The following is a 26376-nucleotide window of genomic DNA, read 5'->3' as shown; positions in this document are numbered from 1 at the left end:
TAGCTGTGGTGCAGTGGCCCTTCATGATGTCATTACAATCTCCGCCCTAGTTCAACGCTGACCTTTTGTGTTTTAACTGATTGACCTGTCTTGAACCTAGTTATAGTTAATGCTGCTCACGGCCACAGCCATGCAGAGATCAGATATAAAGAGAAGGATCCAGGACCACTTGTTGAAAAGGTCAGGTGTGGATTACTGAGGCGAGTCCTGCAGCTAATATGAGGCTGTTTGTCACATTTCATAGTTTTATGTTAGGGGTTGTTTACTATTTAAAGTGTAAATTGCAGGTAAAAATTTTCACCAAGATAATGCAATGTGCTTACTAAACATAAAGATAAGAACCGCCCACCATTGTTTTTTTATGTTTTTTATACCAAAATGCTGAATATAATATGAAAAGTTGGTGCGTTTTACAGTGGTTTTAAGCACACCCCCTCCCTTCCACTAGGCTGGGCGTGACGTCATAACAGGTACTCCAAGCTACTCTGTCTATGCTCCAGGCCTGGAGTTACGTTATATTGGAGACCTAGCTAGCAAAAATGGTTACCTATTGTGTTTGTGTGGGATGTACGAATACATCAAAAACTGGGGAGAGGCTCCACAAGTTCCCCAAGGACAAACGGCTGATTCGTGCCTGTAAGTGTTAGCATAACTTACCCGAGGTAACGTTAGAGCTTAGACCGGGCCCAAAAAAATCAAATAAGACCCTACCCGAGCCCGCTGTGTCCGAGCCCGGTCCGGCCCGCGATATTTTTTTTCACAGGATGGTAGGGGAAGACTCATGAATATTCATTAGGGAACTCATCCCTGTACCTGTACCTACAAATACTTTCAAGTTAGCCTACGTGTCGCCACCATACACATCAGCATAGTCACATGCTCCTGATCACTGTTATAACATAAAAGCAAGCGGGCTACTGCGTGCATGGTCTGGCATGACTGCTCGCAGAGTGCGCTCCCATAATAATTCCCAAAAAGCTGACATCAGTTCATCGTGATCTCACACATCTCTGTTATTATCAATGAATCTTTCATAATATATACACTATGTTTGTTATAATTAGAGGATTTGCCAGCATACAGAATTCAGCACTGAACAAAAAGTCCGTTTTGAGCGGTGAGGGGAGTCCATCGTAAATGCTTCTGATTGGCCATTATTGCGTTTAAGAAATCAACACGTATGTCTGTGATTGGCTACATCGCTCAACGCTGCAGACATGTTAGAAATAGAAACTCTGCCTGTAAACTGTTTCTATATTGTTTTAGTTGTTCTTATTGCTTTTCTGCAACAGATGAATAAAAATGTATTCGTTTTTAGGTTTTATTCATAGATATTTCTAGTTTGCGGGAGTCCCGCAAATCGTTTTATTCTCCCTCAACCGGCACACGAGTGAGTGCATTACCGCCCGCGCTCCCTGTTATGACGTCATCACCCAGTTACGGTAAAAAACATGCTACCTTTGAAGAAACCCCAATAAATGTTATTTTAACGCATTTTAAGACAGAAATTTTTTACATATATACACATTGACCACTTTAATTTACACATTAATTGGTTGTGGTGGTTAACCTGCAATTTACACTGTAAAGGGATTTTTTTGGAAATAGGCTCATTTTACAACTCCCCCAGAGTTAAACTGTTGAGTTTTACCGTTTTTGAATCCATTCAGCCGATCTCCGGTTCTGTCGGTACCACTTTTAGAATAGCTTAGCATACACATGATGTATGCTGAAGTGGACAAGACCATTACCATTTCAAAAAAAAAAATGACCAAAGAGTTTCGATATTTTTCCTATTTAAAACTTGACTCTTCTGTAGTTCCATCGTGCACTAAGACCGACGGAAAATGTAAAGTTGCGATTTTCTAGGCTGATATGGCTAGGAACTATACTCTCATTCCTGCGTAATAATCAAGAAACTTTACTGCCGTGCCATGAGAGCAGCAGGCGTAATGATATGACGCAGCGCCTGAAAATAGTTCCGTTGTGTTGACGGAAGGTAGCCTATTTTCAGGCGCTGCGTCATATCATTACGCCTGCTGCGTAATGATATGGTAAAACTCAACAGTTGAACTCTGGGGGAGTTGTAAAATGAGCCTATTTTCAAAAAAAGTGGAGTATCCCTTTAATGTAGTCAGTTTTCAGGAGTCAGTGTCCACAGGTTTTTATCTGTCGTCTGTGAAACAAAAACAAGCTGATTTTTGCATTGTTTTGTGCTCTTTTCACTTTTATGCAAATCAGGTAATGATGTAAATGTTCCTCGCAAAAATTGTGGCTTTTAGCATCCCTTTTAAATAAACTTTGTAAATTGTGCTGAACATGGATGACAATGCTCACGGCACTGTGCTATTCCACTGCATTTAGCACCTGCATAAAATCGGTTACGAGTGCCTCTGTGAAAAAGATTTCACGCAAAATACTGCATGCTAATGTGGTGCAACTATTTAGTAAATCTGAACCTCCGAGTTTGGTTTGAGGCAACTTTGGCATGTAAAATGATACATCCATGGGTAGAATTGTATATTCAGCTTTGTTTTATGAGTTATGTCTCATAACTTCACTATTGAAACAAAAACTAGATACTTGAGCAAAAAAGAAAACTTTCTGTTCAATGATTTTCAATAGCTGTTACTACATTTTTGAATGAAAAATAATAATTCTAATTCTAATCATACTTTTTATTTATATAGCACCCTTTCCAAAGCACAAGGACACTTTACAATCAATCAAACCAAAACGCATCTTAATACCAGGTGTAAACAGGATAAGATATCAAGCAAGAAGTCATTGCAGAAAATTAGCATGCAAACATGTCTGATGCACCATATGTTTCATTAGATCAGCACAGGCAGTGTGAAATATAGCAACCAACAATCTAATCAGAAACCATAAGCCGTGAGTGTTATAATAGGTCAAATAGAAAATAGAATGGCATTCTTTACTCAATTTAAAAACAAGTCAATGACAAGATCATACAGAATCAAACTCTGAATCTACATTTTCTATATATTGTAATCATTATGTTCACAACTTGTAATTATTACTTCAATGAGCTCGTAGTTTCTGCTCTAAATTAACACATTGTTAGCTAACTGTGTGATTTGTACTATATATGTACATTTCTGAAATACATTACTTGGACAGTCACCTCTGATAACAGATCTCTAAATTGTAATGTAGACACACGCATTGTCTGTAAAGCTGCTTTGAAACGATATAGTAAAAAGCACTATACAAATAAATGTGAATGTGTGAACTGAATGAGAGAAATGCTGAGTCCTTTTTGTTGATGAATACAGATTGAAATATATGTCTAGTCAGTGTGCATTAACTGGTTCCCAGAAACAGCGTAGGAAAAACACAGCATCTCGGTTAAAGGTTAATTGTTTGCTTTAACCTTCCCTTCACAACAGATTTGCTGTGTTTATTATTGTCAAAATATATATTTATATATATTTTTTTTTTTTTTTGTCAGGGTTCTGACTTTTCTGTGCATGTTATTGTCATACTGCAGTGTTACCGGCATTTCTTCCACAGATTTACCCTTCTGGAACCAAATGATTTGTTTGAGTTGGTCTGTGAAAAGTGAGAGCCGAAAGATTCTGTGACTTAAAGCGGAGTTACAGTACAAAGTGGCGACAAATGCTTGACATATGGTCAATAACTGACACAGAATGAGCAGAATCATGTGACGGTGTCCTTTTAATGTCATGTGGAGGAGGATATGAGCTACATCACAGTAGCTCTAGAAAGGTTAAGTCAAGCATTAAAGCAACAGGGTGGAACTGATTGTAAATCAACATCCTAACAGCTCAGACACGCATTAATGGTCAAACAGAGGAAATCTAGAGGACGTTATCATTCCTGTGGATGTCAATTTTTTTTTAGAAATTAATAATTTAGTTCGGCAGTGACACATTAATTTGATCAAAAGTGACAGTAAAAACATGTATAATGTTGCAAAAGATTTCTATTATAAATAAATGTTGTTCTTTTGAACTATCTTTGGTATTCATCAAAGAATCCTGGGGGAAAACTATCACAGTTTCCACAAAAATATTGAGAAGCACAACAGTTTTCAACATTGATAATAATAAGAAATGTTTCTTGAGGAGGAAATCACCACATTAGAATGATTTAAGGATTATGTGACACTGAAGACCGGAGTTATGAAAATTCAGCTTTGCCATCACAGGAATAAATTACATTTTAAAATATATTAAAATAGAAAACAGTTCTTTTAATATTATACAATATAACGTTTGAACGATAGTGTGCTTACTGTATAAGGACTTGGTGAAAAGTTGTATTGAGCTAGTTCACTCAAATAAATCACCTGAATGAACTGAATCACTAAAATGAATCAAACTTTCCCAGTGCTTCGTTTGAAAGATAGAGTGGATACTTTAGGATAGCATGTTTGATTATTCCCTCAGTTTGCTTAACTGCTCGGTTTGGAAAACTCTAGTTAAGTTAATAGCACCATACTTTTTGTTAGTTGCTGCCCTGCTCTCAATGCTCTCCATGTCTAACTAGATTGGCAGTCACAGCACCTCTCAGACGAAGGCACAGAGATTCATGGATTAGGCCGTGGGGTGGAATGAAAACTGTTTGCTTTCCTGGAGGTGGTTCTGCATCCAGGGCTGAATTTACTGCTGCATTCCCCTCGGAAAGATTGGTGCCGCTGGATTTATAACCAGTGCTGTATAATTACGTCTCTCTCTCTCTCTCTCTCTCTCTCTCTCTCTCTCTCTCTCTCTCTCTCTCTCTCTCTCTCTCTCTCTCTCTCTCTCTCTCTCTCTCTCTCTCTCTCTCTCTCTCTCTCTCTCTCTCTCTCTCTCTCTCCCCCACAGGGCCCTCCCCCTCTTGATTTGAGCAATTTATCTATCAGAGTCTGAGTTCTCCTTCTGTTGCTCCTCAAAACTCGGCTCATGTGTATTGTGCTAGCCAGGGATGGATTTTTATTGATTATTATTGATTAAGGGGATTTTTAATTGAGGGGCAAGCAGTTTTCCCTGTGGTTTTCCCTTCCTATCGAAGGGACCCCTCAGACCCCTCGCTGTGTAAAATAAGTTCTTCCAGTCCTCATAAAGGCTGATATTTGTTTTAGTTTCCTTGGGCGTTTACTAGGGTCACGTCAGACAGATTTCTGTGCTTGTATACTGAAACTTGTGCTTGTATACTGAGTTCCTAGATTATTGTTTTCCTTATCTTTTCATCATTATTGCCAAAAGTAAATGTAAATCAAGCTTAAAGCTTAAATCAAGCTTAAAGCCTGAAATTCGCTCCTTGTCGCCACCCCAAGACTCTGCTCAAATACATCATAAGTTATGTTTGGTTTCAGTGTTGAGTGCATTTGTGGCTCGAGTTATAATGTTATTCAAGGCACTAAGTTGTATGACCATTTTCCACTGTTACACTGAATAATATCTAACACTCTTTGCTTGTTATAGTCTTTGGCTGGTTAGAAAAAAAACTTGTCTGCATATTTACATTGGATAATAGTGATCTATGAATTCATTTTATGTACATGAACATTATTCATTTATTTAAAGGTGTGTGGTAGCTTTTATTGTTATATTTTGAGTTGAAAAGTTAGACCATTGGGTTTACATGCCCCTGTTAGAAAGTTTATTTTTTTAATAAGAATTTATGGTAACACAACACTTTAGTTTAGGGTCCAATTCTCCCTATTAACTAGTTGCTGCTTAGCATGCATATTACTAGGATATTGGCTGTTTATTAGTGCCTATAAAGCACATATTAATGCCTTATTTGCATGACCATATTCAACATCCCTTGATCCTACCCAATACCTAAACTTAACAGCTACCCTATAACTATTAATAAGCAGTAATTAGGAGTTTGAGGCAAAAGTCGTAGTTAATAGTGAGAATTGGACCTTAATCTAAAGTGTGACAGAATTTATTATTTCATTATTCATCAGTGGAACAATTTAACCTGCATTCTTTCTGCATGTTTTTTGCAATTATGCTACATCAGTTAACCCTCTGGGGACCAGAAACGCGCCCGCGCGTTTTGCCGTTTTTTTTTCACATAGCAGAAAAATAGACTTAAAATACTCTGTTGATTTTGATCGTACATATAAGTGTTATACATCAATCGATCTTGTTAATTGTCTATTATTTTTCTGTATACTCACAATAAAAACAAAGTTTTGTGCTTTTTGTCAAATAAAGAAAAATAAACATGATGCGAGTTTTGCCTTCTCTCTGTCAGTGCAGTCCATTCTGAAACACGTCCGAAAAATTAACTCTAACTCTGCAAATACTTGTCATACAGGCACGAGAGATTTTTCTTTATGAAGCTTGAATTCTCTTCTTTTCAATGATGTAATTTATATAAAAAACAAATATTCTCAGTTTATGTAATCTGTACGAAAAGAGAGTGCTGTCAGATTTTTTCCCCCCAGCTCATTACACTTCATTACGCGTTAATCTGACACGCCCACGGAGGACGCGCGCTATTCAAACGCAAATGTTGAGGCAAGCCATGACAATGCCCACATCAGCCGTTCCACCGCGGCGGTAAAATGTGGGGTGTATTTTCTGCCTTTTACCGCCAAGAGGCGCTACAATCATAGACTCTGAAAAGTGTTTGTTTATTCTCTCTAATGCGTAATCTGCTGCCGCACCGCACTGATTCAGAGCGATTGAAAGCTGGTAGCAGATGAATTCAACAAGTGAAACGTATAGTTAAAATAATTCATAATCACAATACTGAAATTAGGCTACTGAAATGAAATTGAATAAATAATGAAAAAGTAAAACATTGCAATAAAAACATTTACAGACGTACAGACGATAGCTCAGTGGTTAACGCAACAACACGAGCTTCGAGGAGCTACAATCGACTCGAGATCGAATCTCAATGTAGCATACATGTTGTTAACTGATGTTGGCCAACAGCGTTTATATTTAACCTTCTTGATGCTTAAATAGCTAACTGTTTATAACTGTTTACTTATTTAAAGTCAAGAGTTTTGTTTAATTATTATTACAACATAAATTTGCTACATTCCTGTAACCGCAGCGCTGCACAAAGGACATAAACTGATGAAGGAAGATTGTCAGCCGATTGCATCAGAAAATGAAAATGAAGAAGCTCGTCTTTAGTCTGCTAAATTATTGTGTAATGTAAAAGAACACTAAAATTACTTAAGTTTGAAACCAAGTTCGAACATTTCAAGGTTTAAATAAAGTGTCGGGACAGTTTTTTTAATTTAAAACAGGGTTGCATCGGGTTTAGAGTTTATTTCTTTTGCGATGCAAAATAAGAAACACTAGGCTAATCTTATTCTTGCGACATTTTAAATTTGTATTGCCAAAGAAATGACAGCTATATTAAACAATTAAAACAGTAGGCCTACAAAACGAAAATTGTCCAAAGCAACATAATTAAATTAAAACATGCGTTTTTCTTTGCCTCTCTCGCGCTGAATCTCTTTTTAACAAGTTTATTTAGTCTCCCTCGCTCTCCATATGAAAGAGGAACATTAACACCTATGCCTATTGTCCTGCGCGCTCGATACAGCACTGAACTGTCCCTCCAACCCCCCACAGGCTATCGGAGTCTGAGGCTGACTTAACACAAAGAGAAGTCGCAATTCACACTTAAATCGCTATTCTAGACAGTGTTGATAATGAAGGAATTAAATGATTTAGTTACATGTAGCCTAGTGATATTTCTATCATAAAAGTTTATTACTAAATATTTCATTATTTCAGTAATTGATGAAATAAAACTGGTTTGGGCCAGCTTTTTCCAAGCAAAACTAAATATAATCTGAAAAAAACGCATGTTAATTTGTTTTCATGAACAAAATGTTCAACTCAATATTAAAGTCTACATGGATCTTTGGATCCTTTCAACCAGGCATGCAATTTGTGAATTAATTTTTTTATTTTTTATTTTTTTATTCAAATAAATATCGAACCACGGTGCTTCGTGGTAATGCTGCTAAATTAAATAACATGTATTGAATAATTATGAACTTAAATGAAACAATATCGCAACATTTCGACAAATACATTATTTTATCTGTTTTTACATTTTAATTCAGGGCGATTTAGCCTGCTACATTTAATTAGAGCGAGATTTTCACCCTTGTCATTTTCTCATTGGGAAGCGCTTACAGGCTACATGTTTGAGTAGATCCTCTGTACCTCTCGTTTTCATATGGATTACATAATCAGATAACATTTATTAGCCAGAATATTTAGACATTTAAAGGCTTTAGACAGAGCCGATTTCTTATAGTGACTGAGCTGAAGTGGCTTCGGTTCATTTTTGTGACGCGCAGTTCCCGGAGACAGAGACGACAGATAGCCTATACTGTTTTTGTCGTTAGCAAAAGTTCGAATAAAACCCGACTTTAGAAAAATGCATAGGGCCACTCGGCGTGGTCTGCCAAAACACTTAATTATAAACTTCAATATTTCATTCAAAATAATCTCAACACGCTTTGTAAAATTTTGAAAAGCCGTGCATGCATTCAGGCCACTGGAACTAATGAACAACTGAAACGCTGGTTTTGATTTTATTGTTTGTCGTTGTTTAAACGTGCTTGTTGCATATCTCTATTTTATATTTGATATGGTCTATTGGTGAAGTAGCCTATAGCATTGATTACTGTGGAGGGAGGGGTGTGGGGATTCAAATAATTCAGCAGAAGCAGGGATGTTTAGACCAGAAGGAAATCCCCGTCCCCTCTGGCAAATCACACTTTACTTAAAACCATGTTTTTAAAAACTCTAGGTTGTAGGGAATCAAAATAATAATAATAATAATAGGCCTAATAAAAAAAAAATATATATATATAGGCTATATATGTAAAATTACTTTTTTTACAGAACTGCTTTTGAAATTACGATTGGTAGCCTCGTACGATTGGTACAGATGCAACGTCGTTGTGTTCGATACTATTGTTCCTAGTGTAAAATGGAAATGCATGGTAATTTTATTTTATAAATATAACCAAAAAACTGTATGGCGTAACAGAGTTTTAGAGCTAGACAAATCTCTCTGCATTAATAAATATAAAATTTGCAGTAGACCATGTTTGATCGGGATTTGAACCCGTGTCATCTTGATGATCGAACCGTCAGTTCTACCGCTCGGCTATTAATTTCCTCACTGAGAATTGCCCAAACGTTTGTTTCTCACATGAGCGAGAAAACGTTTTGTCGTTAGCCTGTGTGAGTGTAGGCCTACTTTAGCCTACCTACATGAATAAAAGTAGACCTTTTACAGTTTTAAAAGATGATATCTTATCTGTATGACCAACAATTACGCAGTAAGTTCTTTTAGCTGTTATGAGAAAAATAAATCCAAATGAACGCGCCGCCGCGTTTGTCAAACTCTAATTCAACATGCCAGAATAAAGCCAGATTTTAGAATAATGCATAGCCACTCGGCGTGGTGTGCCAAAATACCCTAATTATAAACTTCAATATTTCATTCAAAACCATCTCAAAACGCTTTGTGACATTTTAAAAAGCCGTGAATGTATTAAGGCCACTGGAACCAGGATCGTAACTGAAACGCGCTGCATGTCTCAATACAGGAAGCGCTGGTTCAGATTGTATTGTTTGTTGTTTAAACGTGCATGTTGCATATTTAAAAATATTTGTTTAAAAATAAATGTTTGTTGTAGGCTTATTTGTAAATTACCATAACTTGTAGAATTTCATCCTTACTGTTGTTAATTGACATTAGCCCCACTTACGTTTTGATAAATGTCCCTTTGCGCCACCTGGCGGTCATTTCGCGAGCGACTTTGAAATGCGACTGGTTTATTTTTATTGTATTGGTCTACTTTAAAAAATAATACTTTATAAGACATTTATGGGAAAAGACTATTTTCTTTTCAAGATGTTTCCAACTGTAACTTTGAACCAATTCTGTAGAATGGCCCATATAGCATTTGACCAGGATTTGTTTCCAGGTATGACTAAAAATGTGCTTCTGGCTTTCATTTATATTTTGATTGTTTGTATATATATATATATGTGTGTGTTTGTGTGTGTGTGTGTGTGTGTGTGTGTGTATATATATATATATATATATATATATATATATATATATACACATGTAGGCTATATATATATACAAGAAATACATTTAATGTATAAAAAATGCTAAGTTAGAAAAGCATGAAAGGGTGCCATTGCCTCCCTATGATAGATGATGTAAACTTATCCCAATCATCATATGATAAAATATTATAGTAATCAAAACATTTATGTAAAGTCTATATAAATGACTGCATTTTTGACAGTTTATTTTGGCATTTGCTTTAATAATTGAATAATGACAGACAAATCAAATAACAGAAGCGCAGTCAAGGAAACGCATCTGAATAATAATAATATAATTCAATGTAACACATACAGTAGGTCTATATTTTTAACCCTCTGGGGACCAGAGTGTTTTTGGGGCCCTTTGGATGTTTTGACATGCTCTGACATTTGTGCTTTTTTCAGTTGCTTATAAACATATTAATGGCACAGGTGAAATTAAACTCTATTTAGCACAAACAGGTCTACCATAATGTGTGAGCAACATGTATGTACATGTTTGTATTTTTGAGAGAATATTGTTTATGCGTGGTTATTGAAAAAACTAAAAAATAAAGTTTTTGAAATAAGGACACAAAAAACATACTAAATATGAGTCCACAAGACTTTTGACTAATGTACGTTGTTGCCTAGAGTTTTTGCTTCAAAATGATCTGAAAATCATCCTTCCTAATCATTCACATACAACAATAGATTGTTTTAAATTGTGAAAAACATTTTTTTGTTTGCCAAGGCAATATGCGGATGGGCGGAACGGCCCAACCCCTATCATGAATAATTAAGTGGTTCTCAGACAGTGACCCTGCATAATAATGAGCCTTTCATTCAGGGGTGTCACACAAGAAAGAATGTAAGGACAATATATATATATATATATATATATATATTGTCATTGCATTCTTTCTTGTATATATATATATAGCCTACATGTATATATATATATATATATATATATATATATATATATATATATTTTGTCATTGCATTCTTTCTTGTATATATATATATATATAAACAGTTGGCAAAACTGTTGCAAATATAGATTTTAAAATATTTTCAATACATTTTAGTTACTTATATTTCCTAATATATTTTTGGACTTTTCATTGAAATTTGAAATTTCATTATTGTACAAAATATATTTCAAAATATAAAAAAAATGGCCCAAACTATGTTATATCTTATATATGCTATATGTTATGTATAATAATCTTTTTTTTTGATATATTTAGCATTTATCTAAAATGTATTTTATGATTGGAAATGTATTTTCTTGCCCCTTGTAGTACATTTTGTATAGGCTATTATACATTTTGCCATTAAACCATATGTCTGTGAAGGCCGTAGTCCTCTAGCTGCACACTGAAGCAGACCCCAGCGTGTGCACACACAAACACACACACACTCTCTAGTTGTTTTGTTGAAGGGAATGGCTGTGCTGTTATCTGCTTTTCACCAAATCATTTGCAAACTAGTCTTTTTTTTTTCTTTATTCTATCTGAAGCTATAGAAGCAACACTGAAAGCTCCAGTGTCCATGTTTAGCACAAAAGCTCATGCGATTGCCGCCGGCTCGCCGTGCAGTCGTGCGGTGCCGTGTACCAGCTGCTTTGACACGATTATCAGGTTAACTGACTCGTAACGTGTGCAATGGTTCACAGCATCCCGAGTGTCCGAACTCGCACACCCATACAGGTTTAAAAATTATCGGGACGGGAGGTGCTCGTAACGTTCCCAGCTCGGCTCGTAATTCCTCTCCCACAATGCGATCCTCGACCATACGAACATCAACGATTTCCACATGATTTTCCAGAGAGACACAAAAAATCGCCTGCAAGCCCCTACAACAGCAACAATCCTAAAGTGTACGCCCGGCTTTAGGCTGTGATGTGGATCAGATCAGTGCAGTCGTGTGTTATAAGTAAAGGTCTCGGCTATCCTGTATATCTTCAGGAAGAGCAAGTAAGAGATGGAGACAGTTTTCAAATCAAGATTTCCTGTATTACCATGATAACTGCGTATTCTGTTTCCAGGTTGATGAGCCAAGAGTCCCACTTTTCAGAATCACGATGTTTTTCCCAGGGGGTTGGTTGTTTGTTCAGGTGTCCCACAATTCGAATGCCTCCTTTGGATTTTGAAGCTAAACCCTTTGTGCTCTGTAACCAGGACAGATATGACATAACCATATCAGCTACAGAAAAAAACAGAGTGGGATGGAAAAAAAATGCTGATGCCAAAATGAACACAATTCAGTATGACGAGAGGCTTATCCGCTAAAAATAGCTTTGTCTTCCTGATGCGATTTTCTTTCTTTGTACAGGGATTTTTCCTTCACAAATGCCATCAGGAAATGCCTGCCGTTAAAGCTGCCTGCCGTCCCCTTGTGTACAGGACTGAATGCATGGGACTGCCAGTGATGCCTTCATTTTGAAGAGTCTATAGTGAATGATACGTTCACATGATGAGGTTCTCATCCTTGGGTCACAACCCCACGTGGGGTCACCAGAGATACAGTGGGAGATTTCTGTGAACTGAATCTGATTTTAATATATCTTTTTTTCTTTTTTTTTTGCCTTATTCTTTGAGGAATAAGAATAGATGAATAGGAAGTTCAAAAGAACCGCATTTATTTGAAATAGATTTTTTTCTAACAATCTAAAAGTCTTTACTGAAACATTTGATCAATTTTATGCATCCTTGTCAAATAAAAGTATTAATTTCTTTCAAAAAACACATATCACTCAACCAAACAGAACTGCAAAAATAATGATAGTTTGCAAAGTTTTCTGCATGATTTTTTGCAACATGCCTAAAAATAGTCCAAAAAAGGTTGAGAATCTAGCAGATAATTGGCTGAGTCCAGCAATTGGTTGCTGCAATGACAGTTTACCAGATGATTGGTTGCTTTGACAAGTTTAGCAGTTGATTGGTTGCCGTGTGCGTCTATGCAGTCACTCGTGTTTGATGAATGCAGTGTGTAATTGCAGTCCCTGATTCTCACTGTAATGGCTAAGCAACTGCTGAGGTCAATTGAGCAGAAAAGTTCAAATAGCCTCATTAAAAATACTTCTGACAAAAGATCTGACTGATGCCTCTCATGACTGCACATATTCAAAATGCCTTTAATGCCTCAGTTGAGGGACCGTTATGTATTTGTGTCTTTAGTGAAATGATTGATTCTCTTGATATTCTACTGATGCCATTCAAGGCCAGACTGAGTCATTTGCATTTGTCTTGTGAATATTCACTTGTTTCTGTGCAGTTTGGACAGCATAATCATCTGTTAGAAGGTGCTGTCGTCTGAGAGAGGTTTTTGAGGCAATGGTACACCTGACCAGCAGCACACTATCCACCGGCATCAAAGCATGCTGTGCCTCAGCTGAAGGGTGGGATTTCTGCTCCATTTGCAGCAACAAACTGTAGGCCATGGCATTATTGCTAAAAAAAAAAAAAAATTTAAAGCTTTTTTTCAGATTTATAGTAATATTCAATATGTATCTCAATATGTATGCATTTGCGGTTAAATAAACAAAGGGATTTTTTTCATCTTCTCAATCAGAGGCAACAATTTTCAGCCAAATGGATATTATTGAAAGTAAAATGCAATTAAATCTTGTTAAAAATAGTCAAGGCATGTTTTCCACACTTTTTCTACAAAATATACACAATATAGATTGGTATTTAATCACTTTTCATTTACTGTATGTTCACCAATTTTTATTTTATAGGTGTGTGTGTGTGAGTGAATTTTATTTATTTATTATTTTAACAGTTTTGATTTGGGATTTAAAACATTTTGATTTTGATGTCAAATTTATAAGAAATATAATATTCTGGACTATCTTTGTGTGACTAATTAAGTAATGTATTCATTTGAACAACTTTGTACAATGTCAAAAAAGTTTAAAACTGAGACCTATTATAATGATATCTATTATAGTGCTCTCATATTCCCCAAGGAGCTGCACAGGGAAAGGAGAAAGCAAATTACCATCCAAAAAATTCCCACTGAAGGAAATGAGAAATGTTTCAGGCATTGAATGTCATACATCCATATGCTGTATTTCATCTCCACATTCACAATCTCTATACAGTTCCTTCCTCTGCTCCACATGTTGTGTCATAAATTACATTTCACTTTATCTTTTATCACAAATACAGCTGTTGTACGGGAGACAGTCTGTCTGCCGTAATCTGATTGTATTTAGTGCTCATTCATTACAGCAGCAGAGCTTCACTGCCTTCTCTATTAACTGCATCTGCCCTGCCGGACTGAGTTTTTGCTCCATTTGTGTCTGTCTAATTGGGCCTGTAAACTGTGAGGCTAAGGGTAATGTGCAGATGTTCATCCGTGTGTGTGTGTGTGTGTGTGTGTACACATTCAATGTAGAGATGGCAGTTCTTGTAGTGGTTTAGTAATGAGATCCATCTTGACTACATGCAAAAAAAGATTTTCAGGTACTTTTCATCTATATCATCTCTTCCAACCTGATCTCACAGGAAATCCTAACTATGTTACGAGGTAGAAATTTGGTATGAACAACTTTACGTTTTGTGCTTCAAATTTCTATTTTTATGTGGAAAATATTCCACATGTGGCAGCGAAAGCGGTTTCAATTCACAGGGCTCGGAACAAATTGTTGTTGTTGGTTCCTGTTCCCATAGGCCTAAATGAGTAGGATGTACCATAGAGGACCATATAAGGCTCCCTGACAAAAGCAGTTTGAAGATGTTTGAGTCTTAAATGTTTGTATGTCTTTGCACGTCTCTTACATCAGTGAGGATCAGACTGTTCTTACAATTTAATTTAAGCCTTACAGTTCCTTATGAATTCACTGGCAGATTGGCGAGTATCTCCATTAAATTTACTCAAAGGCCATTTTTCTTGCATTTGGTGCTGGGTGGGTGTTAATTTTAGACCCTTGTTGACTGCATTCAATAATTAGGGACCTATAAAGTGTTATTGGTTACAGTGATGATGTGTGTGTGTGTGTGTGTGTGTACACTCACACTTTAAGTACACCTTGCTACCGGGTTGGACCCTCTTTTGCCTTCAGAACTGCCTTAATTCTTTGTGGCATAAGTTCAACGAGGTGCTGGAAACATTCCTCAGAGATTCTGGTCCATATTGACATGATAGCATCACACAGTTGCTGCAGATTTGTCGGCTGCTCATCCACGATGCGAATCTCCCATTCCTCCACATCCCAAAGCTGCTCTATTGCAGAGATCTGGTGACTGGAGGCCATTTGAGGATAATGAACTCATTGTTCAAGAAATTAGTTTGAGATTATTTAAGCATTGTGACATGGTGCTTTATTCTGCTGGAAGTAGCCATGATCAGAAGCAGTATTCAGGTAGGCTTTGGTGTTTAAACGATGCTCAATTGGTACTACTAAGGGGCCTAAAGTGTGCCAAGAAAATATTTCCCACAACACCACCAGCAGCCTAAGCTGTTGAAACAGGGCGGGATGGATCCATGCATAAGGAAAAATCCTGCCTTATTCTCTTTGGAACGTTTGATGAATCACTATAAATATCTAATGGAGAACAACTGAACTAATTCAGTGTGCTCCTTATTATTTCCCCAGACTCTCTTCCATTCTGGAAATTGAAATAGAAGGCGTCCAATGAACACTGTGTGCAATGAGAGTATAGAGGAATATTGGATGGGAGGGAAGCCCTGCTTTAATCTCCCTCAACTAATAGGGCTTATTTTATTTCTCGTCTGTGAAATGAGAACGATAGATCTTTCATAAGGCCGATCAAATTAAACCGTTCTTTAATTACAGCTGAGCTTGCGGAGAACATCGAATCAATAGGATGTTTCTGTATCTGAGTTGAGTCCAGCAGAACCTCTTATTATATAAGAAATAATTTAATGACATGCGAACTGCCATGCAATTACAGCATAACAAGGGGCTCTTTTTTTAGCTTCTGTGTGCCCTTAAAGGGATAGTTCACCAACAAATGAAACATCCTATTTTCAGTGGAATATAAATAGAATTATTTGGGATAAATTTTTTTTTCTCCAAAAAAAAAGACCAAAGCAAACTATAAGAGTAGCCCATACAAATTGAGCACGTGTTCTGAAGCCATACAACAGCTTTGTGTGAGAAACAGAAAGAAATTTAGATTCTTACTCATGGAATAACATTCTAAATTTCTCTTTTTGAGATCCACAAGAGAAAAAGTAACCGCTTGGAATGACATGAGGTTGAGTAAATAGAGAATTTTCATTTCGGGCAGTGTTGTTGTTCACTAAAACTGTTAACAAACTGTTTTCATGTAATTGAAATAAAATAGCCTATATTACATGAAAAAAAAAATGTTTTAATGAAAATTTGAAATTTTGCTTTGGCAACTAACTAAGTTGAAGTTGAAGTACTAAAATGACTAAAACTAAAATCTAAATAAAATAAAAATAAAAACATATACATAAAAATAAATACATATACAAAACACATAAAAACTAATAAAAATGACACAAGCACATTACTAAAAACTAAAATGAAAATATAAAAAATAAAAGCTAGTTCAAAATATTAACACATAGTACTAAAATAACACTGATATTTTTTAATAATTGTGGAGTAATTTTCACTGAAATTACTCCACAGTTCCTGCACTAAACTGACCAATTAGAGGAATGATAAAATACCAGGTCAGGATGATGAGGAAGTTTCGGTCGTTTTCCTCTAATCACAGTTGTTTTGGCTTGGTGTCAGAACTTTCTGGCTTCAGTGTTACTCAGATGATGTCTTTTATCAGCAGTGGTTTTTATGCATGTCATCTTTGTTGCTAACTCAGCTGGGCTAAACGTGGCACAAATCTAGCAGTGTGCAACATTATGGCTGACCAGCAGATGGAGTTTCACTCATGTCCTTTTTTGGGATTTTGGGATCTGTGTAAATTTGGCCTGAGAGGCACATTTCATTTGTCACCCTTTGGGATGTAATTAACTTGATGAATTAAAAAGACACTGAACAATCTTTGCAATTAGCAGTGGCTCTCATATCATCAGATGAGCTGTATAGATGTTGTTGGGGAGGTGGAGATACGAATCCGTTTCCCTGCAAGCTGTTTTCATCAAGTTAAAATATAATTGTGACTCTCTGCATAATTACAGCATGTTTGCCTAATTTACCCCCTCTGAATTCAAGATTTACTTTTATTTTGGCATGCTGAGATATAGGTATGCATGTGATAGCAGTGTGTCATGCTATGTAACAGGTCAAAAGTGTGCCTGAGGCATGGTAAAATCATACAGCATGTCATGATCATCTGGGACTGGGATTTTTTTTTTTTAAGTATAGGGCTAAGGCACAACATTTTTCACAATTTACTGCTTCAAAACAGCATTTAAATTCATTTAAATAAATACAAATTTAAACCTCACAAAAATATATTAGTTTTGTATATTAGTTTGAAGTAGTTTGATACTCAATTATTTCTATATTCAAATAAGATTTATTTTACAGTTTATTTTACAAGGTACTCCAAGTAACTTCAAAGACAATATTATTAGTGTCCACTGTATTAAAATATTACCAAATCATGCACAACTGAGTAGGCTATGTTTTTGTACCGTAGGCCTACAGGCTACTGTATGTTCTAGTTTATATGTCGTGTTTGTTGTTTAAGACCAATTTACCAACACAAAAATTTTCGCAAAACTAGCCAATAAACAAAACACTCTAAAAAATGCTGGGTTATTTCATCCCACGTTTGGGTAAAATATGGACAACCCCAGCCGGTGGGTTTAAAAATAGGCTATAATTGAATTTTTTTTTAACCAAGATTTTTTTGTTGTTGTTTTTTTTTTTTAGAGTAGGACGTTAACTCAAAACACGAATTTGGTGGGTGATTCTCTGAGATGGGTGCCTTTTGGGTCATACCTTTTTTTTTTTTTATATACCTCAAATAGTTGTATTTCTGATCATTTCATGTGATAGTGGATTAGTCAAACCTTTAAGAAAATGCATTTTCCCACCTCAGGCATGAAATTCTAATCGATATTGAGTGTTTTTTCTTACTGAAAGTTGTTTTGAAGTTCAACCCCGTCACAGACCACTTGGACCCTGTTTAAATATGGTTTTAAAAGATTTTCAAGTAAATTCTTGTAGAAGCTTTTCAATGAGATGTCCCTTGTTTGATATCATTTATTGCATGTAGAATTTTATTTTTAAATACTCACCATTTGAATACCAAATCAGCTCATGAAAACTGTATCTAACATTGGTCTTCATATCTTATCACAAAATATGCATTAAAATTAGGATTTAATCAGGCTTTCGTATTTTTTCCGACTGTCCGGTAAATTCTACACACAGCAAAACAAACATTGACCTAATTTGTCTTCTTATCACGAAAATATTAATAAAAACGATCAAATAACAGGGTTGAACTCAGCATAACGGGGTTGAAAATGATAACAGGGTTGAAGTGATCATCATTATTTCAATATAGAATGGATTTATTTATTATATATTACGACTTATTCTTTCTTTTTCCCTGCCTCTGTGTCCCTTTTCCACCTTTCACGCTCACTCCTGAGATATTTTTCCCTTCTCTCTGCGTCTGCATCCCTTCTTGCTCTGTACTGTCTTTGCCTCTCTGCTGCTGTTTTTGCCATTGCGATGTCTGAAAATAAAATGGCATAATCGATTATTTCTGACAGTTCACATCACAATACAACAAGTCTACAATTGAGTAATCTACTAAGAAGTGTCAAACATTCAACCCTGTCACAACGATTCAACCCTGTTATACTAAAAATGTGACGGGGTTGAATGTGACGGGGTTGAAGTTTTTGGCTAATAGTAGCCATAACTCCTTACTTAGCAAAGACAGTAGCACCACATGGCATTTAGGACATCATAAAATTGTAATGTTTTGCAAAACTATTATTTAATTCTTCTCAAACCGTTGTTTACTATCATTTAGTCATACAACAGAGTTGAAATGTTGAGCCTGACAATCTTAATCTGACAGCGAAAAACATGAAATATAGGTAAGAAAAGATACTGACACTTGCCTTTCTTTGCAGCATGTTCTTTAAGAGACTTGTGTGATGTCACTTCCTGGATGAGATGCCACAGGGATTGATCCATTATTTTTATAGGGGGGTAAATAGTATGGCGTGACGGGGTTGAAAACAAACTGGAGGACGTGTATAAATATTGTAATTTCATATATAATTAATTATTTTTTATATATATATGTATATTTTAGTTAAAGTAGACCAACATATGATTATATTAGCAGCAACATTTTGGTATTAATTGTACTTTTTATTTGTTTGATATGCAATGAAAATGTAATGATGGTTAGTGAGGACATGCAAACTTGCTTGTTGTCTACTACTTAGGCAACCTTATCTTTAAATAAAATAAAAAAATTAAAGAAATTGTGTTGCATTATAATGCAAAGGCACCTGGTTCTATTAATTGACAGCATTAAAATGCATTTTGTGATTTCCTTCAATTGAAAATCTTTGAAGCAAGTTTGGGGGACTTGAAGGGCACCCAATTCAGAGAATCACCCTGGTATTACCTTGAAACTGTGCGATATTTTTTTCAAATAAATGTTGTTTCGGTCATTTTTTCCCCCCTCATGTGTTTCACTGTATACACATACAGTACTGCTACCAACGCGACGCGTCTATCGCGCTTAAAACCCTGACGTCGCAGCCAGTCGACCAATCAAAGTCTTTGTTTACGTCAGCATTCCATCACTCGCAGTGTAGAGGATGCGTTCTGGTCGCGTCACGTTGCTCGCGCTAATAACGGCGAAAAGTTGAGCAGTCGCGCCGCAGGCAGCTGCTGTCAGTTTCAGTTCCTGATTCTGCTCTCATGTTTTCACTGTCAGCTCTGGGCAGATAGCTCGGCGTTATTACGTTGTTTTTTTATTGCTTTTTAAATGTTTTAAATGTTTTGGGTAAGATCTGAAAATGGATTATATTCAGTCGTTCAGAGACGCGATCGTTGGTAAAATCTGGCCTGTTACCGAAGCTCTGAGAGAAGTTCAGTTTAAAGACTATTCTGATGCCGAAACGCCAATGGAGAACGCGTCTGAAACACACTCTGCAGGTATTAGTTTTGTGTTCTTCTCAAAAGTGTTACAAACTGTTTGCAACGCAGTTGGTGTGCGCCTGTAAACATTGACAGCTCAACATGGCTGCAGTAACTTACAGTGAGTTATTTATTAAGGCAGGTTTTACATGTCAGCTGCCCTCCTGTGTATTTTGCATTGGATTTGACTGTTGAACTTTTGCGAGGAAGAGTTAAGAGTTTATGTCCCCGACCTTGCAATACACGTAGATGCATTTACTATTGTAATTTAAAGTTTATTGCTACATTGTTGTCCAGGTCTTGTTTGCTCAGACTCTGACATATTCAGGGCTCCTGTGGTCATATAAAACCAATTTTAAAATTGTCTAATGAATATGCTTGTCTTAGTTAACATGAACTAACAATTAACAATACAACATTTTTTAATCTGGTTGTTAATCTCAGAATTTACTAATACATTTTTAACTTCAAAAGTTGTAGTTAACATTAGTTAATGCACTGTGAACTTGGATGAACATATATATATATATATTTTAAGTTCCATTAACAGGTAATGCTGTAAAAATATATTGCTCATCTAACCATGTTAGGTCAGGTTAGTTATGTGTTAACTAATGTTAACAAATGAGACCTTATTGTAAAGTGTTGCCGAAATTCATTTGTAATGTTTCACGGATAAAAGAAAGTCAAAGGTATTTGGAATAACGTAAAGATTGATTAATTTTCATTGATTTAAAAAAATATATATAATCATGATACAATTGGTAAATCAATGGAAATCCATTGGTCAAAAACTGTGGGAACTCCTCATATTGTCTCTGATGTCCGATGTCTCAACCCTAAAAATAGTTTGTGTTCTGTGAACCCTACCTGTACATCAACAGCTCACTCAGTGTTCAGTATTCGTGTCACAGTGTTGTTGTGAGTTAGGTTAATTGCAGGGACAACACAGTACCAATATTTTTTTTTTTTTTTTTTTACAATTTTTAGAAGAAGTCTCTTGTGCTCACCAATGCTAGCCTGGTCCCACCAGACTCGTACATTTCATCAGAAGCGCTGCGCTGTTACACTACGTCAACTCACTCAGAGGCCCACACAGAAGGAAATTAATAGTGGAATAAAGTCGCTATTTTTGTTTGTTTTGCACACAAAAAGTATTCTCGTCGCTTGATAAACTTAAAGGTATAGCGGAGGATTTTCTTTTTCCGGGTGGGTAGCCTATACTATTGGTCCACCTAAGTGTCAATCATTCTGGTGATATGTTTACGTAAGGCCGTCGTACGTGCTCGTACCCATGTAGTTTTCGCTTTCTGCGCATGCGCACTTTCACGTGTATTATATGTGATGAGTTACGGTTTCAGCCATTCCTTTGAAAATGGCTGAGGGTTGAAAGAGAAAAAATGTATAAGTGTATGATAAGAAGAGAAAGGCTGCAGAATATAGAAATAAGACCAGAGTGATTTTGGGTGAATATTTCACACGCTGGCGTGCGCTAAAAGCACTGATGCCGCAGTCGCGAAGATTCTACTAGACGGGTAAAGTTTGTCATGCTATTTGGAGAAATCCATTTAAAATCACTGCTAGTAAAAGTTTAATAGGCGTTCCCTCTCATGAGCAAATAGAGTGTTGCGCATGTGCATTTTTAAAAAAAATTGGAGAGGGCGGGTCTTCTCTAAAATTCGGAAAGATCCTCCGCTATACCTTTAAGGTTGAGCCACTGTAGTCACTTGGACTATTTTAACAATGTCTTTACTAATTTTTCTGGGCCGGCAAGATGAGCGAAAGTCTTACGGGGTTGGAACAACATGAGGGTGAGTAATTACTGACAGAATTTCCATTTTTGGGTGAACTAACCCTTTAATGTAAAAACTAGTGCTGTCAAACGATTAAAATATTTAATCGCGATTAATCACATTAATGTCATAGTTAACTCGCGATTAATCGCACATTTTTATCTATTCTAAATGTCTCTTGATTTCTTGCTTTGTGCAAATGTTTTTTATTGAAAACAACATTGGCATATACTGTGTTCAACTTCACACTAACATTCTCACTTGGAGCAAATAATCTCTCACACAATGTAACACTGTCCATCAATAAAAGGGTGAAAGAAATACTGACGAGGTCCTGATATTGACGAGGAGGCGGAGAATTCGCATCAGCTGTGTGTGTGTGTGCTTGGCCATCATCAAGTGATATTTCAGACTGGACGTGCTGCGGCTGCGAAGATGATAGCTCAGTTCACAACGACAAAACACACAGATCACTTTGGTCTAGTCATTTGGCAACTTTTTAAAAGTAAACTTTACATTCAGAATCTTATTGGCATCCATTTCGGCGTCTCGCGCTCGTCATCCACTCAAAACGTAACGTTAACCAACTATTTGTCCGGCTCGCAAGCCCAAACGATTGTGTGCGGCGTGCCTGTTGTTTTGTTTCCGGTCTAGCTAGATCCGCTTGCGCTTTGGTCGACGAAGCAACAAAACGTCCTCGCGCGGCGCAAGCCATTGAAATGAATGGGTTTCATAGCGCAGCGCCGCCCATGCCGCGTCCTGTTGCAAAAGCATGTGAAAAAAACGACAAAGTTTGCTAGGCCAAAAAGACCGTTAATCGCGCGATAAAAAAAATTGACGCCGTTAAAATGGGCTTGCGTTAACGCAGTTAATAACGCGTTTAACTGACAGCCCTAGTAAAAACATTTGACTATTTCTGCCACAATACCATGGTTACAGTTAGTGTTCCTACATTAAATCCATGGTGAATGTTGGTGATTTGTGGACTGAAAAGCCTTCTATAATTTGCTCATTCATGGCACGTTTCTTTCTCCTGGTTTCCATATCAGTGTTGTTTGATTGAGAATTCTGCGCCAAATTTAAATGCTTCTCACTAGATCTCACAGCAATGTTATGAATTCAAACGCTTTCTCACTGGATCTCCCAGCATAGGGATGGGCGATATGGCCTAAAATCCATATTGCGATATACATTGCAGCCTCTTGCGATAACGATATATATCACGATATATAAATTATAATAGAACCATTTCAGAACAGGTTAGACAGACCATAAGGAAAGCCAAACTGCAAAATGTATTTGTTTTAAAAACATTTATTATGCAAAACTGTAATTATAGAACATAATGTTGCAGATGAATAAAATTCAAGTACACTAGCTGCAGAGACTTTAACAAAGAAAAAGCTTAAAGTATTGGGTTTATTTCCTGTAGTGCACGCCTGTTTCACACATACTCCGTGTGCAGTGCAGTGCGGTGGTGTGCGGCACAGGAGCAGCACGCGCTATTGTGCTTTCACATATGGTGCGTTTGCAGTGCGCAACTGATCTACGGCTGTACGACAAACAACATTAATCCTCTATTTTTTATTTCAAATCACTATTTATATTATTAGTGTCTTTTATAAAATAATATAAAAGAGTTTCAGCATTGTGATTCTATTTGTACACAGACAGTAGGCTAGTAATACGCACTCTTTCACAAGACTTAGGCTATTAACGTTTAAATTTATAACACTTAAAAACGTATTATTACTTCTATATAGATTTATATATTAAGTTGCTCAAGCAAGTGGCAAAACATTTATACATTTATGTTAACATCGCAAACATTTTAAATTAAAACATACATAATTGACATAAACAGCTCTCTCATACCTTTTCTTTTGCATTTAAATCTTTTTTACAAGAAATATTGCAATCACAAAGAACTTGTTTCACGAAGAGACAAGTGCATCCATTATGTCGCGTTGTTGAGGTAATGTTACTGTGTAGTTTCCTTGCTTTAATTACCCCGAGCTTAAAGTTAAAAAGAAAATGATTGAAAAATAGTATAATTTTTTTTTTTACTATATTAGTAAAAAGATTACTATATTTTCATATCAATCCGTGTTCATTTTGACCATGAACCATGCGCTGTCACTTTAATTCAGCACGTGCAGCACAGCAGAAATAGACTGTGTGGAAACGATCACTGCACTGCTGTATACACACCGCTCCTGGAACGCATTGCCGCACCGCATCCGCGTGCAGGCCTGTTAACATGGGTACGGAAAAAATATATAGCCTACATATGCACTGCAAACGGAATATGTGTGAAACAGGCGTTAGCCAGAACTGTTGCCCATACAGAGTATAGTTTGCTGCTGCTCGTCGGACGGCTTAAATCCGAACCAATGGATGTTGCACCGGTTTTTTTTACCAGCTCCTCCGTTTCGCTTTCAGCCATGTTTACTCAAGATGTCGAATACGATGATGCGTTGCAGCCGTTTGCAGCTCGTGGCTCTAAATTTTGCGGGTAGATTGCGTTAAACATGCATTATCGCGATAGTGCAATATAATTAAAATCCATATCGTAGACCAATTTTGTATCGTTTATATTGCATATCGTTTATATCGCCCATTACTATCCCAGCACTGTGTAGTAACGTGTCGCGTGATCAAAGACTGGCCCGTGAGTACCTGTTCTGAGCTCACGCTGCCATGTCTGTCGGTCCGAGCTAATAAGCGGTCCGCATTGCGCAGCTCAAGTGAGTAGTGCGGTTTCGTTCCACTTTCATTCCGTTTGATGTTTCTCATATGCAATAAAAATGGCACCTCTTATCAGTTGGGCAACGTGGTGGGGGCTCATCTCATCTCTAGAAAAAAGAAGAGTAAATGCAGATTGGCTGTGAAATTGACAAAGTCCAGGAAACAGCATTGCACCATAGGTTGGCCTCAAACTTCAGTTGTTAGACACAGCAAACAATATTGCTGTTCGACTTATTGCTTCCTATTTGACTCTTATCAAAGCAGTGCAACATTAAGCCTTGGATAAATGAATTTTAAAAAACGAGGTGGTACCTTGTCCTCGTGTAAAGAACATCTGACTGTAGGAAATTACATTTCTGCATTGCTTAACACTTAAAAATGAAGCACTGCTCAAGGTACAATGGGGTTAAACAAATAACAACAAAACAAAAATTAAACATATTTTTTTTATGCGTATATTTTCATTATTAATTAGATAAGTATTTATCAACCCCAAATGCTCAGTGTTGGAATTTCAGTCTGCATGCAGTTCCAAAACAATGAAATAATGTCACCGTTTTCTGATGCGCCTCTGGCCCCTCATTACGAGAGAGGAACCGGTCTAAAGGATGAGTGGGACGCACTGATGCCGTGCTGGAAGCACAGGGAGTCCATTAGCATACATCTGCACTGGCTTTAGAAGGACGTGGGAGGCACAAGACTCGTCCTGCTTTTCTCTGGATCACCCCCAAAGATGAATGGGGTGCGTGGGTGTGTTTTCATTACTGAGTTAAGACTAATTCCTTGGTGCATTAGGCAGTATATGCTGTGCCAACCCAAGAGGTCATAATTGGATGCCAAAGCAGGTAGAACTGAAGCTGCTCATGTCCTCCTGGCCGAGCGCTTTATCTGTAAAACTACCTGTCTAACTACCTGTGCTAGGGCTAGAGTGCTATCAAAATCATATATTGAGTGATACTAGTATTTTATATTATGATAATGCTATATATTTTAATGAATAGGCTAGTCAATAGGATGTATTATAGCCTTTTTTAAATTATTTTTATAGTTACATAATATTCATATATGAAAGCAGCGCATTAATCAACAGACCATTGAAACAGACCATATTTATATATATATATACATACACACAGTTGTGGTCAGAATTAATGGCACCCCTGTAAATATGATCAAAAATGGCTGTAATAAATAAACCTGCATTGTTTATCCTTTTGATCTTTCATTCAATGAATTCGCCAAAATCTAACCTTTCATTGAAGTAAAAGAATTGAAAGTGGGGGGTAAATCACATTATGAAATAAATGTTTTCACGCTGGCCATAATTTTTGGCTCCATGTTATTAAATACTTTTTGCAACCTCATTTTGCCAAGATAACAGCTCTGAGTTTCCCTCTATAATGCCTGATGAGTTTGGAGAACACCTGACAAGAGATCAGAGACCATTCCTCCATACAGAATCTCTCCAGATCCTTCAGATTCACAAGTTCATGTTGGTGCTTCTTCTCTTCAGTTCAACACACTAATTTTAGGGTTCAGTTTAGGGGACTGGGATGGTCATGGCAGAAGCTTCATTTTGTGCTCAGTGACCCATTTTTGTGCTGTTGATTTTGATGTTTGTTTTGGACCGTTGTCCTGATGGAAGATTTCTAGCAGAGGCAGT

At 36.7% G+C, this 26376-nt stretch overlaps 1 protein-coding gene across 4 annotated transcripts in view; it reads left to right on the top strand.

Moving 5' to 3' along the window:
- Positions 1 to 26376, top strand: part of oxr1a (oxidation resistance 1a) — a 157010-nt gene that overhangs the window by 62469 nt on the left and 68165 nt on the right. The window contains exon 1 of one of the 4 annotated variants that reach the window (XM_056266273.1): positions 19903 to 20190. The exons of the other annotated variants lie outside the window; for them this stretch is intronic. Within the exon in view, the coding sequence (XP_056122248.1) occupies positions 20052 to 20190 (139 nt within the window). The 5' untranslated portion in view covers positions 19903 to 20051. Of the gene's footprint in view, positions 1 to 19902; positions 20191 to 26376 lie in introns of those variants that run through there. 4 annotated transcript variants of the gene reach the window in all.

Source organism: Rhinichthys klamathensis, unplaced genomic scaffold (assembly GCF_029890125.1).
Source record: "Rhinichthys klamathensis goyatoka isolate OS25496 unplaced genomic scaffold, OSU_Roscu_1.1 h1tg000246l_1, whole genome shotgun sequence".
NCBI lineage: Eukaryota > Metazoa > Chordata > Actinopteri > Cypriniformes > Leuciscidae > Rhinichthys > Rhinichthys klamathensis.
This window is presented reverse-complemented; position numbering and strand designations above follow the sequence as displayed.